At 53.7% G+C, this 17,765-nt stretch overlaps 1 protein-coding gene across 1 annotated transcript; it reads left to right on the forward strand.

Annotated features, from left to right (window-relative positions):
- The first annotated feature begins 1,762 nt into the window (after positions 1-1,762).
- FOXJ1 (forkhead box J1) lies at positions 1,763-8,468 on the forward strand. The gene is made up of 3 exons (XM_036394877.2): positions 1,763-1,972; positions 2,784-3,338; positions 6,042-8,468. Exons 2-3 carry the CDS (start codon positions 2,841-2,843, stop codon positions 6,840-6,842), a joined length of 1,299 nt encoding a protein of 432 aa, XP_036250770.1. The 5' UTR covers positions 1,763-1,972; positions 2,784-2,840; the 3' UTR covers positions 6,843-8,468.
- Positions 8,469-17,765: the final 9,297 nt, after the last annotated feature.

The raw sequence follows: 17,765 nt of genomic DNA on the forward strand, positions 1-17,765 counted from the left end.
TTTGTGGGGTCAGGGTGAGGGCAGTCGGGGTTTGGGGGATTTGGTGAGTAAAAACCCTTTTGGGCTGAGAGCACCCACTCACCTGTCACCCACTACCTCCTCCAAAACAGCCCAGCTGATCCAAATGTCCTAAAACACTTCCCAACCTGCATTCCCAACTATCCTAAGTCCTGCCAGGATGGAGAAAGGGCAAATGCAAACTAAACCTCTGCAGGAAGAGTCTGGCCTGGGGTAGAGGCATCTTCCTGCTGTGTGGTGTGGGTGGCCCTGTCACTGCTGGGATGGATGAGGACACCCAGAGGGAGCTTTTCCTGGGGGAGAAGAGGAGCAACAAAGAGCTGGGAGCTCATGCAAGAGAAATCCTCCAGTGGTGGGGAAGAAAATGTGTGCTGGGAGCTGAATTCTTGAAGGTGAGAGGGCTGTAAGGGGGGTTGCAATTTGGGCTTAGTAGAAGGAGCTGATGATGGTGGGGGGAAGCAACTTGCAGCTGAATCAGAGTCAAAATCAGAATCAATGTGGTTGGAAAAGGCCTCTGAGATAATCGAGTCCAACCCATGACTGAACAAGCTGAGGGGAATGGCTTGCAGATGCTCAGCTCCTTCAAAGAGATCCTTCCCTGGCTCTGTTAAAGCTATCAGAACAGCAGTTACAGGGCAGGGATTTCTTAGAGAAGCCTGTGGCTGTAATTTTTTAAATTAAATGAAGGCAGACTCCATCCTTTATTTTTGGAGTCTGCCAGCCCCTCTTCTGCTTTGCCCTCACCACTGTGGGTGCATCAGGAGCAAGAAGGAGGATGAGGGCACAGGTAGCAGGAAAAGGGCTGGGGATGCCCCTGGAGGGGCAGGACACAGATTGTATAGAATCACAAACGGTTTGGGTTGGAACAGACATCAAAGATCATCCTGCTCCAACCCCCCCACACCACAGGCAAGGACACCTTCCACTATCCCAGGCTGCTCCAAGCTCCATCCAACCTGGCCTTGAACTATTCCATCCACAGCTTCTCTGAGCAACCTGTTCCACCACATTCACAAGAATTTTGTCCTATAATCCAACCTAAACCTACTCTCTTTCGCTTTGACGCCGGTTTGGGTCACCCTTTTTCCTATCACATGCCCAAAGTCCGTCTCCAGCCTCCTCATGGCTCCCTTCAGGTGCAGAAAAGCCACGATAAGGTCACCCCAGAGCCTCTCAGTCTCTCTGGGCTCTCTCCAGCTTTGTCACGGCTCCCTTCAGGTGCGGAAAAGCCGCGATAAGGTCAGCCCAGAGCCTTCCCATCTCCCGGGATGGGCTCAGCCCTCTCCAGCCTTCTCAGAGCTCCCTTCAGGTGCGGGAAAGCCGCCATAAGGTCATCCCAGAGCCTCCCCATCTCTCGGGGCTCTCTCCAGCCTTGTCACGGCTCCCTTCAGGAGCGGAACAGCAGCGATCAGGTCACCCCAGAGTCCCCCCAGAGCCTCCCAGTCCCTTCGGGCTCTCTCCAGCCTTGTCACGGCTCCCTTCAGGAGCGGAAAAGCCCGATAAGGTCACCCCAGAGTCCCCCCAGAGCCTCCCCATCTCTCCGGCCCGGGCTGCGGCGTCCCGCGGCATCCCTGGGTCCCGCCCCTGTCCCCATGGCAACGCGCTGGCCAATGGCGTGTCCGGAGGATGTTTACGGGGCGTGGCGTCGCCATGGCAACGCGCGAAGCCTCCCGGAGCCGCTACTTAACCCCGCGCCGGGGCGGCCGCGGCTCACGGCGGCTCGGCGGGCACGGCCCGGCCCGGGCACCCCGCAGCGGCCGGCACGGGCGACCCCGGCACCCACCGGGCCTCTCTTTCCCTTTTTCTTTTCTTACTTCCCCCTCCTTTTTTCTTTTTCTTTTTTTTTTGGTATTTTTTTGGTGGTTTTTTCCCCTCTCGTCTCCCGTTTTTCCAGAAGCTTCTTACTGTGTCGTGAACTTTGCCTGTCGGGGGGCGACACCGACACCGGGACGGGGTAAGGGGATGCGGCGGGAGGGGGGCGGGAGGGGCAGCGCGGCCGGAGCCGCCGTTCGGGGCGGGGGGTGTGCGCGGGGGAGCGGCTCTGGGTGTGCGCCCTCCCGGCGCTCCCTCCTGGCCCAAACACTCGGGATTTCGGGTTAAAATTGACATCCTCGACACAGGACTCCCCAGAGTTTGAAGCTGCCGGCTCGCTCTTACTCAGGGTGTGCTCAGGGTGGGACCCCACCAGTTCCCCCAACCCACCCCTGAGTTGTTTCTGGGTACCACGGGAAGTAAAAGCAGAATTAGAATCAAACTGAGAGAGGCTGGCTGCGAGGGGGGGGAAACTTTAAAGTATTTTGTCCTGGTGGGGAATGCTGAGAGTCAGTCCTGTGAGTGCCATGTATCCAGAGATGTGTGTTCCCAAGAAATAACCTCACTTTGTGGCCTGGCAGGGCTGGGTTTTGGTTGTTTGAGGGGCTTTCTGTTGGGTTTTTAAAAATTCTTTTTCAGCCAAGAGCTTGCTGGGCAGCAGGTCGGTGGGTGACACTGAGGTGTAGGAGTTTGAGGGAATTTCCCCGAGGTTTAAGGCTGCTAAAGCCCCTCAGGCTCAGTGGGTGACACAGAGGTGGAGGAGTTTGAGGGAATTTCCCCGAGGTTCAAGGGTGCTAAAGCCCCTCAGGGCAGGCATTGCAGGTCACCTGCACAGCACACCAGGGGTGGGTCTCACCCAGCAGCTCCAGGAGCACCCAGGGCTGACCCTGCCTGGCTGTCAGAGAGAGACTGCACCTTGGGGAACCTCACCCCTGTCCCTGTTGTTATTGCAGGACCTGCCCCATCCCTTCCTCCCGTTCACGTGCAGCCTGGGAAGCACCGAGGGAGGCATGGCGTGGCCAGGCCAAGCACTGAAAGCCAAGGGCAAATTGAAGTGCGTGGAGGAAGACCTGGATGACAGCCTGCCAGACCTCATGTGGCTGAGGGACTTCACAGTGGCCCAGACTGGCCTGCCTCAGTTATACTCCGGCTCAGACCCGCAGGACTGTTACACCATGAGCGAGAGTCTGTTCAGCCTGGCTGATTTCGAGTCGCCGTGCTCGCCCCTGGCCGCTGACCCGGCCTGCAAGGGCACACGCCACACCCCCTGCACGCCCGTCTCCTCCTCCACCTCCTCCAGCACGCACCACGACCCGGCTGTGCCCCCTCATCTGGCAGGGGACATCGACTACAAGACCAACCCTCACGTCAAGCCACCCTACTCGTACGCCACCCTCATCTGCATGGCCATGGAAGCCAGCAATAAACCCAAAATCACCCTCTCTGCCATCTACAAGTGGATTACTGACAACTTCTGCTACTTCCGACACGCTGATCCCACCTGGCAGGTAGGGGATGTGGAGCCTTGGCCACTCTCCCTGCAGGGCTGAGCTGGGCTTTCCACAGCTCCACCCTGCAAGACAAGATCCTGCAGGGCTGCTGGATCCCACTGGGAAAAGAGTGACACCAGCCACCAGTGGGAAGGGCTGGAATGGGAAAGAACTTGGCTGGGCACAAATGCCACGGCCACAGGGGTGGCAGAGGGAGGAGCCATGCTGGGGGAGAGCCCAGGGACCGTTTTGGGAGCAGGGAGGTACTTGTTGGGCTCCTGGCATCTCAGACTCCTCTTGGCTTCATGGCAAAAGCCTCTCAGTCCCTCCATTCCTGGAGCTCTCATGGGGCCCTGGGTCCCTCAGGGCTGAGCACACGTGGAGAAGGTGCCAGGTCGAGTGTCCCTGGGTGCTGAACACCAGGCATGGGGGAGGGATGGAGATGCCACTTGTTGGACAGTGTCCCACTGGGATATGCTGAAATGCTGCTGCTTTCTAAGCAGGGCAGAGTACTGAGCTCCTGGCCCCAGGGACAGGCCAAGGAGACTCCATCACTGGGATGAGCTGGTGAGAGCTGCAGAGGGAAGCCCAGGAGGGGTTAATTTGGGCTGCTGTCCTCAGCTAGCACGAGCATGTCCCCAGTGGGGAGGGGACAGCCCCCAGGCTCACAAGCTTTGGGGACAGCCTGAAGCCCAGGGGCTTTTCCCAGCCACCTTGGCTCACTGCCCTCCTCTGTCACATGAGGAGACCTCTGGCACATGAGGTTTTCGAGGATAAGGCAGGGCTGGAGGGCCCTGGGGGCTCATCCATCCTCTGGGGTTATTCCCATCCCAAATCCACAGTGTGTCACTAATCCTGATGGCAGTGCCCATCCAAGCAGAGCTGGAGAACCCCACTGCAAAGCCCAGGCATTGCCCACCTTCTCTCCAGGCAGGTGGGTCTCCAGTGGCTTTTGAAGGCCATCATGGGGAAGGGAATCTTTCCTGGTCCCCCTCCAGGGCCATCTTGGTCCCCCTCTCACACTCCTATGAAAGTGATTTGGAAGCAGGAGCTGGGTGCCAACGAGTTGACTTTTTCCTGCACACTTCATGGCTGGGCATTCACAACGTTTTTAATTAAATGTGTTCATTAAAAAAAGAAAGAAGGTTTTCAATCCCTCTCCGCAGAGATGCAGGGGGTACCCTGGACCGTTGCAGGCAGGAATGATAAATATGTTGACTGGCTGAGTAATAATTCAGCCTGGGCTGAGCAAAGTTTGGGATGGGGAGGAGAGATGGGCAGCAGAGAATTCAGCTTTCAAGTCTCTGAACCTTGTAAAATTTCATTACACAGTAAAATTGGAGTTACCACAGCCTGGATTGTGTGGGGGAATATCTGTGTTCTTGCTTCTTTTTTCTTCTCTTTTTTTTTCCCTTCCCTTTTTAAAAAAAAATCTTTTGTTTCTTTTCACTTTTTTTCCCCCTTTCCTTTCTTTTTTTTTCCTTTTCTTTCTTGTCAAGGCTGTGTTCTCATCCCCTATCCCGATTCCCGTACGTGAAGACAGCCTGGAAAGGTCATGCCACCCATAGTCTGGGGGGGAGATGGATATATTCCTGTGGGAGCTGAGTGCTTTGGAGAGGAGCCAACAAACCCAAGGAGCTTCAGCCCAGAGGAGGGTTTTGTTGTGTGTGTGTGAGTGTGTGTGTGCATGTTTTTCAACAGCTCTAAGCAATTGAGCCTTGTTTTTCCTATTCGGCACTACGGATTATGGATGAATAAGCATAAAGATATCCAGGCAACATTAAAAAAAAAAAAACCACCTCTACCATATCCAATCTCTTAGTACAGTCCTGGCTTTGTGGAGTCCAACGCTGGGTTATTTGCCCAATAACTGAGTTTCCTTTCTGATTATTCACATCACTCCAGGCACATTCAGGGTTTCAGAACAGCTCGACGGGAGCAGAAACTCCTCCTTTTCTTCCCCTCCCACCCTCCTTTTTTTTCCCTCAGCTTATTTGAGCAGTGGCTGATGAAGATGCAGTGATTTCACACTGAGTTTCCCTGGGCCAGGAGGCACCTCTGGGGACATGCAGGGTGGAACAACCCACGTGTCTCTCCGTGTTCTCCCGTCTGATTTGTGCCAGCCTGGCTGGGGGAAGGCATGGTGCCTATGTTTTGTCCACATATTTTCCTCTCAACACTAACAATAGGCACAGTTGAACTGGGGGATGCCAGCAGGGCCCTGATTGCCATCCCCCCACAGTGCTGCCATGTGTTGCCCCTTGTAAAGGGGCCATGGCCACATGTGTGTAGAGATCCACCTCCTCCTCCCTGGCACAAAGGAGGCTCCAACCTCCTCCAGCCTAGCTCCATGCCTAGAGCAATTCAAGCCAGTTTCTCCCAGTGCTCTGCATGATTCAAGGCCCTATGGCCCCAATTTCCAGCCAAGGAGAGCTGCCCAAAATCTTCCATCGGGTGGCATGTCCTAGCTTGAACCCCTTGGCTCCTGCTGCCTTTGGCTGGATGAGACAGGAGACAGGAAAACTGCTGGAGACTCAGGGGGGAAAACTCAGGAGTTTGAGGGACTTCCTGCTGGGCATATAGCCTTGGATGCCTGGATGTTGTCAGTTCTGCTTTGTTTTCTCAAAGGTCCTTGCTGACAACCTCCACCAGCCTCCCCACACAGGTAGGTCCCACAGCAGACAAGCATTCAGCCTTGGTTTCTTTCTCTTTTGGCTGCAGAACTCCATCAGGCACAACCTGTCCTTGAACAAGTCCTTCATCAAGGTGCCTCGACAGAAAGACGAGCCGGGGAAAGGTGGGTTTTGGAAGCTGGACCCCTACTATGCCAACCGGCTCAAGTACGGGACCTACAAGAAGCGGAGGATGTCCCCGGTGCAGATCCACCCGGCCTTCTCTGGGAGAGTCCAGACAGAGGTACGGCACGTTGGCAGCCCAGCCTCCTCCTCCTGCAGCTCCAACAACCTCCTGGAGGCCAACGTGGCATCGCAGCAGCTGCTCAAAGAGTTTGAGGAAAGCACCAGCAGCCAGAGCTGGAGCCCCGTGGGTACCAACGCGGGGCAGAAGCGCAAGCAGCCCTCGCCCCTGCCCACGGCCAAGGCGGCCCGGCTGCCCAGCTCAGCCCTGATGACCCAGGAGGAGCAGACTGAGCTGGGCTCCCTGAAAGGTGTCTTTGACTGGGAAACTGTCTTTAACACCAACCTCAATGGAGACTTCTCCACTCTGGTGGATATGGAGCTCCCACCTTCCGTCAACCCTGTCACGTGTGACCTGGACTGGACAGGACAAGGGCAGCACGTGGAGTGTCCCCAGGGGCAGGAGCAAGTTGTCACTGAATCCAACCAGTACAGCCTGGACTTTAATGAAACCCTCATGGCCACCACTTTCTTGGAGCATCCCTGGGATGAAGGGACAAATGATTACCTCTCCAACTGTGTCAACATCGACCAGGTGTTTGAAGACATCGATGCCTCTTTGCTGGCAGATGTCATCAACCTGAGCAGCCTGGCACGCCTCTTGTAAGGCTTTTGTAGGATGCTCTCCCCGAGCTGGGACTTACAAGGGACAAGATTTCCTAGAGATGCCCACCTAGAGGTGACTTTTACCAGCTTCATTGTAAGGTTATTCCCAGAAACACCAGGGAGAAGAACCTACCACCCCAGGAACTGCCTGCTGTGTCTCCAAAGGACACCTCAGAAGTCTCTAGTTTTCTCAAGAGAAGAAAGTCAACACTACTTATTTTTTTACATTTTACTTTAAAAAAAAGAAATGTGAATTATGATGGGTTCTTTTCCATCAGGGCTAAAATTACCTGTGAAATCCCATCTAAGACACGAGATTCCTGGTGGCTTAGGATTTGATAGACTAAAGTGCAATTTCCACACCTCTTTGTTTCTCTGTCTTTCCTTTTTCTGTCTCAGTGCAGTTGGTAGGTACAGTGTGATAATTAGCTGGTAAGAAAATACAGGTCCCTTCTGGATTCTCCAAGTTCAACATCCCAGCTGATTTGTGCCTAGGGAAGAAGAAAAGGTTTATAAACTCAGCAAGTGTGCCTCTTTAGATGTTTTTATATAATCTATTATATATTATATATTCAAAGAAATCTATATTTTTTAGCACTAGAATTTCTTAAGGGGGGAGGGGAAGACTGGAAATGCAGTTTGAGAGTTGTTTTATATTTTCACTGTTTAAAGGTTTTGTGTTCACTGTTCTGTAAAACAAGACCACACAAGGGAGGACTCCTGCACCACCAGGTTTTGTGAAGAATCCAGGAACTGGCCCTGGCAGGAGAGGAGCAGCAGGGACGGGGATGCTCCCAAAACCAGTTTTTGTATTTTCTGTACCCAAAACCCCTGCTGCAGTTGCCAAAGGGTCTGGAGCACCATGGACCCTCTCTCTCACCCACTGACATAGCCCCTCTCTGCTTTTTTGGTCCAAGACTGTTGCTCTTCACTTCTCCAGCTCTTCCATCAGGCTCTGAGTGCAAGAATAACCCCATGGCTGGTCCTCAGCTGATGGTGATGGAGCCACTGAACGCTCCCAGCTGGGGCTGAGGAGGAGAGAAATCCACATCCAGGCTCCATCCAGGAGCTCAGGCCAAAGACTCTGCATGCAACAGGGGACAGCAGTGGGAATGAAGTCCCATCCAGCCAGGGGAGACCTTGGGATCCACACAAAGAGGAGCTTTGGGCCCTTTGGCTTGGTGTGCAGCGAGAGCGTGGTGGGGTCGGTGCAAGGTAACTTGGAAATACTTTGGGAGCAGAGCCAAACACTGCTGAAACTTGACTTGAAGCTCTCAAGAACCAGATTCTTTGACTCTGCTTTGCTGTAGGCTGTGAGAGGTAGAGCAGCCTTTAGGTAGGAGCAAGTAGAAACTGGAATTTTAGTGGTGTGTCTTAGACTTGGCAAAAGAAATTGAAGATTGTATTTAGATTCTGTTTTGGTTGCAAAAGCACTTAGGAGGGGCTTTGGGGTCTGTGTAGTTGTTTGTATTGACAGTGTTTCTTTTTACTTGCTGTTTTTCTTCTGTTTTCCTGCTTTGGGGATTATGTTGGAGAACTACAGAGATACTTGTGCAATTTAACTTTTTTTCATGCAAAGTTATTTACAAATTTAAAAAAAATAATAATAAAGAAAAAAATGGAGAAGAAAAAACCCCTTTTGCCTCCTTGTTTCCTTTCCCCAGCCCAGCCCTGTTTGTAAACCCAGCCCCAGCACACAGGAGCTCTCACCAACTTGCACAACTGTGCAAATTCCCTGTGGGGAAACTGAGGCACAAACCAACCTCAGTGAGACAATGCTTACACACCACCTGTGTGACACAAGGTTGGCTGTGCCTGGTGTCCTGAGCCCTGGGAGCTGCTCCAACCCTGGGAATAACCTTCCCTGGCCCTGCAGGGAGCTCCTGGGGCTGGCAGGTCCCTCTGCTTGTGCTGTGTCTCCACCTGGCCCTGTAGATGCTCCAGGATGCCCAAGTGGCTTCAGAGCCCTTTTGGGTGCAGGGTGGGGAGAGGAGCTGCACAGAGATCCCCCTCCAGAGCCTGTCTGGGGCTGCTCCAGCTTTGGGGCACCCACTCCTGCATGTCCCAACCCTCTTGCCCTGAGGACACAGCCCCCTTCTCCTGGGGAGCACATGAGGAACACCCTCTCAGCTCCCCAGGGATCTGCTGGATCCCTCAGCACCAGGCACCCCAGCAGCAGGCAGTCCCAGAGCTGCTACAGCTGCTCCCAATCTCAACCCAAAATAAGGCCTGGGCTCAGGACAGACCCTTGCCTTGGTCTGTGTGTGGTTTGTGCTGGGAAGGCAGGATGCTGACCTTGGGAAAAGGTGGGGCTATCCCTGGGGAGCAGCTTTGATGTGTCTGGGGGTGGGCAGAATTTAGAGGCAGATCTGGGCTTTCCTTTCAGCTTTGGGGTATTGGGGGCCATGAATACCAGAAGGCATTAAGGAATTCCTTGTCCTGGCTTCTGCTCCTCTCAGCTCCTTGTTGGAAGAGCTGCTCCCTTCTTCCCCCCCCAGAACTGGTGGCACTTCAGAGATGTAAAAAGCTGGCACTTCCCTGCCCCTCAGACCACTTCTTCAGTTTGTTTTGCCAGGCACAAACACGTAGTACTGTTTTCAAACCCCCTGCAAAAGAGAAGCCTCCAGTATCCCCACCCTGCCAAGGGACTTAAAAAAACAACCTTGCCAGGAAAAAATATTCCAGCCTGCCAGAGCCAGCCGAGGGGTTTAAAGTGAGAAAGGGTGAATATAAAGGAGGCACCAGGCGAGGCCTGAAACAACCCCGTTTTGTTCAGCAGCTGAAAGCAACCAAACCGACTTGGACGTGAATTTTCCTTTCTTTGGGTGAGATAGCTCGGAGGGGGTGGTGTTTTTCCGAGCGGCAGCCAGGAGGTGCAGGAGCCGGGGGTGCTCCGGGTGGTGGCATCGCCTCGCAGGGGCGCGGGGCACAAAGCGCGGCTGTGCTCGGTGCCAGCAGCGAGGTCGGGACCCGGCAGCCGGGACCTGCCCGGGCTTGCCGGTGGCAGCGGGGCTGAGCCGGGGCTGGGGCTGCTCCAGCCCCGCGATTCGCCCGGCACAGGGGCGGGGATGGGCTGGGACTGTCGGAGCATCGGGGGTAGGATGGTGGGGATGGATGGAGACGAGAGATCTCTGCAGCCAGGTCTGGAACTTGGGGTTTATTGCAAAGGGCCTGGGTGCAGGGCCCTGCTGGGAGCTGCCAGCCACAGCTCAGAGCAGGCCCGAGAGAAGAGAGGGGGAGAGAGGATGAGAGGGTAAGAGAGTTCTTAGAGGGTAAGAGAGTAAAAGGATAAGAGAGTGAGGCTCTCCTTACAATACAATAAATCTTCTTCTGTGTTGAATATTCTAATTCTCACTAACCAATCTAGTACAATATACAAATGCTATAGCATTTACATACAGCCTATAAGAATCACCACATTACCATACTGTGTTATATTTTAAACCCTAAAAACTCCTCTTTGGGCCCCTTCTGCCAAGCAGCAGGGTCTGCTCTGAGCCTTGGAGCTGTCTGCAAGCAGAGGGTGTTGTTCCATCAAAAGGGGATTACCTTCAGCTGGCCACACCATTGTTTTCCTGTTGTTCAGTAACTGAGGGATCTCAAAGCTTGCTTTCATTTCAATCTTGCTTATAGTTTCTATATTCTCAAAATCTTTTGTCAGGCAATCATATTTATAAGGCTTTCCTGTTTCATCTTCCCCAACAGGGGACCCCGTGCTGGGAGTGTCCCCCTGCTGCAAGCAATGAACCAGAGCACTCCAGAGCTGGCTGCATTTTGGGGCATCCACCAGCAGCCAGCAAAGGGGGTCTGGGAAGAACCCAGCTCCAAAAACTCTCTGCAAGCTCGGCTCGCTGTCCTAGTGAGGTCCTTCCCCAGCTGGTTATTAAGCACATGGCAATGATTCCTTTATTATTTATTTCTGCTATTTCTCCAGCCGTCCCCTCATCCATCATCCATCCCTGATGGGCAAACATTGACACCTCAAACCAATCTCCCGTTCACAGAGGGAGAAAAAATATACACATAAGCCCTTCTTTTCTCTCCCTTTCTTGCCGTGTCTTTCTTTTCCCTCCATTGAGTGTGGGGCTGGCATGGAGCCATTCTGGCAACAGCCGGCTTTCACTTGCTAATCATCCTAAATATTGAAAATCAACCCTAGAATAAACAGCTCAAAGATTGGGGCCATCTCTGCTCTGTTTGGAAATGCTAATCTCGCTGCCTTTTGTTTTCCTTGTGTGGATTTGGTGCCTTGAATTTGGAGGAGGTCACAGCTCATGGGTTCTCTCTTCATCCTCAGATTTCTAAAAATTTTTTCCCCTCTCATCGTGAAAAAATTCAGCCCATTTTAACATCCTGGGCTGGGATGGTGTGAGTGGTGAGGGGGGAGAAGGGGGAACAGGATGGAGGAGGGTAGGGAATGGACTCGCCTTGCATAGCAATGAATGAACCTCCAAAGTTTGGGAAAAACCATGTTCCCAAACATGCACCCGGGACTTCACATGGATGGGAAACCCCTTGGGAACCACACTCGGACAGGGAGATCTACTTGGGACAGCAGCTCCCTGGTGGGGATGGGATGGGGATGGCATTGGGGCAGCCTGGCACTACACACGGCAGGGCTTGGGGACAGCTCAGGGACTCCTTGCTCTGTGATGCTGATTTCTGTAGTGTTTTATACCTGATGGGCTGGAGGTGCCCCAGCAAATTGCAGACAGGCTGTGCTGAGCCCCATGGCTGGGAGGGATCAGGCTGGATGTGAGCACCTCTGTGGGGGCTGCAGGGTGCTGGGTGAGCTGGCTTTGAGAACAGAGAGGGGGCAAAGCCCCTGCCCTGCTCTTCCAGCAGTGACCTTGCACCTGCAGCACTCACACAGCCCGGATCGCTCGCAGTGCCCTGATGGGGAAACTGAGGCAGGGCTGATGCGGCTCAGAACCTGATTGTCTCGGAAGGTCTGCAGCTATTTCAGCCCTGCCCTTGTGCGGTGTGTGGGGCTCTGCACCCTCTGGCAGGAGGAGCACATCCAGCAGAATCCCCTCGGGTGCCCATGTCCCTCTGTGCCCCCAGGGAGCCCCGGGACGGGTCAGTGCCCGTTGCCAGTGGCTGTTCCCGGCTGGCACAATGTCCCGGCAGGCCAGGGCTTGCCCCGCACAGGGGAGGGGGGGAGTGCCGCCGGCCACAATGCAACAGCCGCTGCGTAAGAGCCGGCACACGGACGCACTCGGCTGCCCCTTCCTCCTCCTCCTCATCCTCAGCCCCACCGCCCCCCTGATGCATGCCCGGATAGGGGGCTGCAGCCCTGCAGGGCTCCTGCTCCTCCAGCCCGGCTGATGCCGTGCAGAGGGGTCCCTGTGGGCATGGGGGGACACAGCCAGCCCCCAGTGGAGGGGCTGAGCTGCTGGAGCCGTGCCAGCATCGCCTCCTCCTTTGGGGAGCCACGTCATGCCAAGGTCGAAACTTGGCCGGTTTGCAAACAAGCACCGGGGCCACGGGGATTTCTTTACAAAGGCTGTTTTCCAGGTGATTTATTTCCAGGTTTGGAGTGTTAGGACCGTCCCATGTCTTGAGATTGTGGGGGTTTTTTCACTGCCATCATGACAGTGAGAAAATGGCTTTAGAAATCCAAAGCAAACACACTCCTTTGGTGCCTGACTCCTTGGGATGGGTCTTACACCCCTCAAAAAGGGTGGAAACAGGGGCAGGCTGCAGGCTGTGCACTGCCTGGACACAGCTCTCCTGTGGGTGCTGCTGTGGGCAGAGCCAAGTGTTTGGGGAATGGCCCAATTCAGAGCAATGAGGGACAAATATTCAGGGCTTACAGATGGGGCCAGCCAGGATGAGCAGCAGTCAGGATTGGATCCTTTGGGATGCTCCTGTCCTGTGCACAGGGACCACTGGGCTGGAGGCTGGCACAGGCAGCAGGAGGGCTCAGGGCATTACGAGAGGCGGGTGTTGACCCAGAAATTGCAAAGAATTTGGCCTGGCACTGTGCTGGTGGGCACTGTGCCAGCCTGGCAGCCGAGGGAAGCACGGCTCTGCTCTGAAATGTTGCTCCTTTTCCCCATGCCTGGCTGGGAGAGGTGATTGCTGCCTGCCCCAGGAGCCTTAGGAGCATTTGGGGCTCACTGGTGTCTTCACTCCTACCAGAGGCATCAGGTTTTGCTCCTCTGGGGAGCCCATGCTCCCTCCCACTATGGGGTCAGTGCCAATTCTCAGCTGGGGAATGGGAGGGAGCAGCCTGGCAAGTGCTGGGGGGAGTAATGCTCCATCCTGGCAGCTTTTGGTTACGAGACACATTAACAGGCAGGAATGTGCAAACATCCAAAGGTCGGAGCTGTGCAGGGCGGCTGTGGTGGCTCCAGTCCCTGGGAGTGCAGCAGACAGAGGCAGGACCCCCTTGTCCTGCTTCAGGCAGGCAGGGATGACTGAAGAGTCCCCTCTGCACGGGGCTCATTGGACCTGCACCCCTCAGCAGACCCCACGGCCTCAGTGGCAGCTCTTTGCCATCCCTGAGTGGATTTCTGCCGAGGGGATGGGGCCAGCTGCAGCCCAGCACAGCCTCCCCGTTCCTGTCACGTGGGGGATGTGTGCCCAGCACCAACCCGCATGGCAAACACCCCCCTTCCTTCCCCAGCAACGTGGCATAGGAAGAAAATGAGCATCATCCCTCAGGCTGGCCCCCAGCTCACAAAACACAGTGCCCTGGAGATGCCCTGTGCCCAGACCAAGGCTCCTGCTACGTGCACACACATCCCACCATCCCAAACCCCTCTGGGAACCTCCTGCTCCAGGGAGGCCCTGCCAGGTGCTGGGTGGCACCTTGCTAGTCCCCAGTATGTGCCAGGTCCTTGGTGGCCCGAGGAGCTTGCCCAGAGCAGGGGGTCTCTATGCTGCTCCCCTCACTCTGGCAGAGCACTAAGTAAACAGTGACGAGGGGAACCTCGTTAATCCTGGGCTTTCATTTACAAAAAGCCATTTAGAGCTGGCTCTGCAGGCAGTTATCAGAGCACAGGGGAGGTTTTCCCAGCAGGACCTTAATTCCCTCTGCAAATAAAGCCAGAGGGAAGGAGAGCACAGCTTGGGTCTGTGATAGTTGAAAGCTTGAGGGGCTTCTGGAGGGGCTGATTGCCTTGAGCTCTTTCTGCAGGGAGCAGGGAGGGCTCTTGAGGGATTTCCCTGCCAGGCTCTGTTTCAGGGCAATTCTAGCTGTGCCACATCCTTCCCTGGAGCAGCAGCACTGGCATGGCCCTGCTCAGGGCCACACAGAAATACCTGGGAAGCTGCTGAAGCTCAAGTGGACCTGGTTTTCCAGGAGCAGTGCACATCCCTGTGGCACATGGCAGTGCACATCCCTGTGGCACATGGCAGTGCATATCCCTGTGGCACATTGCAGAGCTCTGGACCCAGGTCAGGATCAAAGCAAAGTCAGAAGGGCTCAGGCGTTACCAGGGAGGCAAAGTCCTGTGCTGGATTTGGTTCCCGTCTCATCCCTTCAAGTTCATGGGCATGTAACAGCCAAGGGAATGTGCCTGGGTGCACACCCCATACCCTGCCTGTGCCCATCCCATACCCTGCCTGTGCCCATCCCATAGCCTGCCTGTGCCCATCCCATAGCCTGCCTGTGCCCATCCCATAGCCTGCCTGTGCCCATCCCATAGCCTGCCTGTGCCCATCCCATAGTCTGCCTGTGCCCATCCCATACCCATACCCTGCCTGTGCCCATCCCATACCCTGCCTGTGCCCATCCCATAGCCTGCCTGTGCCCATCCCATACCCTGCCTGTGCACACCCCATACCCTGCCTGTGCCCATCCCATAGCCTGCCTGTGCCCATCCCATAGCCTGCCTGTGCCCATCCCATAGTCTGCCTGTGCCCATCCCATAGCCTGCCTGTGCTCATCCCATAGCCTGCCTGTGCACACCCCATAGCCTGCCTGTGCACACCCCATACCCTGCCTGTGCCCATCCCATAGCCTGCCTGTGCCCATCCCATACCCTGCCTGTGCACACCCCATACCCTGCCTGTGCACACTCACTCCCTCCCTCAGGGGCTCCCTGCTTATAACCCCTCCTGGAAGGGACACCTGGGGGCTTGTCAGGAAGCTCAGAGATATTGGTTTTATGTCTGAAGATGAATTTGGCTGAAGATTGATCACTTTTTGTGTTCAGCTGACCTGAGGGGAGACAGAACAGGCTGTGTCTGGGGAGGAGGGAACACCAGTGACTGTGTTCCCAAGTGTTCCTGCAGCCTGGGCACTGCTGGGTCCCACCATGGGGAGCACAGTCCAGGACAGCCCTGCAGCCCAGAATGGAAGGTTTGTAAATTTATGTTAATCCTGACTCCTCCATACTCTGATCTCTCTCCTCTCCCACATCAAATGCAAAGCCCTCTCTGAGGCTCCTGGCTGCATTAATCTTGTTTTGCCCTCACTGCATCCTCAGGCAGCTCCTGTGGCTTGGGAATGCTGCTGCCCTGTTGCATCCCCAGCATCCCCTCCTCACTGTCCTCTCTTGCAGGAGCAGGATTAACCCTGCCAGCTGGAAGCAAGAGCAGGCATAATTAATTTTTTTTTGCAATAAAATAGTTTATTATTTATAAAATGGCACTATATTTTAATGCAGGAACTGTTCCTGGGATGAGCAGTACCAAGGCACAATGCAGGGGACAGGAAGTCCCTGCTTTAAGAGCTGCTGTTAATTGAATTTCTCCAAATCTTGTCAAGATCACACTTTTGTGCAATGACCTTTGCCACCACAAAGGCAAGCAGTAGAAACAGGAATGTGGGGGACATCTGGGTCTATCCAGCAATTCACTGCCAAACCCTGAGCAGGCAAAGCAAAACCCCTCTCTGCCTCAGTTTCCCCCCCTGCTAATCAGGCTCCCTTTTCTTTCCAGTGGCATTTTGGGTGGCCAACGCCCTGAACACCTTGTCCTCGGACAGAAGGACTGTCACGTCCCCGCCAGCAGGTGCCACTTCCTCATGCCTGTGGTGGTGCAAGCTCGCGTTGCTGAACAACAGAGCGGGGCCGTTGCTCGAACCCCGCAGCCTCCACACCCCGGGGGCGCCGGGCTCCGATCCCAGCCGGGATCCTGGAATTCGGAGCACTGGAACCAGTTTTGTGTAGCGAATGCACTAAAAGGGACTCATTAACTCTCTCATTACCACTGCACTGAGAATGCGACCCTTAGTTAGGCACTGTAGTGATTTTGGTTTGCTAATTTGAGGTTTTGTTAATTTTGAGATTTTTTGGGGTAATGTAGCATTGAGTGTGGTGGGTTTAGTGTTGGTTAATCACCAATGTACTAATTTTCTGTTGTGAGGTGGGATTCGGAGAAAGGTAAAGCAGGTTTAAAACTTTAAAAGAGTATAAAGAAAAATTTATTAATAGTAACTAAAAGAAAGAGTAATAAGAATTAGAGCAAAACTTTTAGAGTACCTCTCTCTACAATAGATATAGATAATAGCTATAGATAGATACAATCTATATAGAAGTATATATAAATAGATATATATACTTCTATACAATAGAAGTATATATATCTATTTTTTTACTGATAATGCAAATGAATAAAACTTAAAATTTTAGTCAGTTTATCGCTTCTAAAATAGTATTTTTAGTTCACTTAGGCAGAGATGTCCTTCTTGTTAATGTTATGGAGACTTCTTTACAAGAAAAAAAAATAGCTTTTTGTGGCTCTCAATTTCTTTATGAATAGCTGCTCTTTGGGGAAATCTGTAATAGTGAAGTCTTTCGTATTTTCTACAAAGCTGGCTGCATTTCCCACCTTCTGTGCCCGTGCTGATAATGCAAATCCCTTCTCCGGCGGGAGAGCAGCGGCTTTGCGGGGGAAGCAGGAGGTGACTCAGCATTCCTGCCCGGCCGGGGCCGTGTCCCGGGCACGCAGCGCGGAACCGCGGGGCACCGCGCCGGCGGGAACCGAGCGGGAACCGAGCGGGAACCGAGCGGGAACCGAGCGCGATTGTGCCGGGATGGTCCCGGCATTGTCCTGGAGCCGCCGCTCCGCATCCTGCTGGGGAACAGCCAGCCCGACCTGCGGGATCGGCAGCACCGACACACCCGTGTGCTTTGCCTTCTTCAGAACACGCTCTGATGCCTTGTGAAACTGGCCTAGAACAGAGGCTGGACAGAGCTAAAGGATAAATAGGGATTTATTAAGATCCACCTTAGTCAGCACCAGAGCCCAGCCAGGGCTGCACCCAAGATGAACCAAAATGGTCACAAAATGCCTGACTGGTTAGGGGATCTCTCACTTTTATCAGTTCTGCTCGATTTGCATATTGGAGTTAATCTTGACTTCTCCGAACTCTGGTCTCTCTCCTCTCCCACATCAAATGCAAAGCCCTCTCTGAGGCTCCTGGCTGCATTAATCTTGTTTTGGTCCAATTACAGCTTTAGCCCATGAAGTCATTCTTGTTTTCTCTCTTTAGCCCACATTGTTCATGCTCTTGGGCCTGAGATTTGGGTCTGTCCTTGGTCCCCAGCTGGAGAAGGAATTGTTTTGTCTCCCTGCTCTGTGAAGAGAGCTCACCATCCCCTAATATGAAGTCTAGACTTACACATTAAAGCAGAATAGAATCTGGAAAATATAAAAGCTAAAACCTGAGGGATCAGCACAAACTGCTGCATTTCTACCCTTTATTTTTCCTTTTATCTAAAACAACCCCTTGGACTCTTTGGACTCTTTCCGTTTGACCAGACATTCTTTTTTTTTTTTTTTTTTACCTTTCTGTTGCTTCCTCTTGGATGTGGTGCTGCACAGGGTCCAGCAGTTTTTACACAATGCTGTGCATTTATTTCTGTATATTTATTCACTCCTTATCACCCCACACAGCTGGCATGTGAGGTGGGTGCATCTATTCCGCTTTGCTCTGAGGTACTGTCACTCCATAAAGGGTGAGGGAGCC

This window comes from Molothrus ater, chromosome 19 (assembly GCF_012460135.2).
Source record: "Molothrus ater isolate BHLD 08-10-18 breed brown headed cowbird chromosome 19, BPBGC_Mater_1.1, whole genome shotgun sequence".
Lineage (NCBI taxonomy): Eukaryota > Metazoa > Chordata > Aves > Passeriformes > Icteridae > Molothrus > Molothrus ater.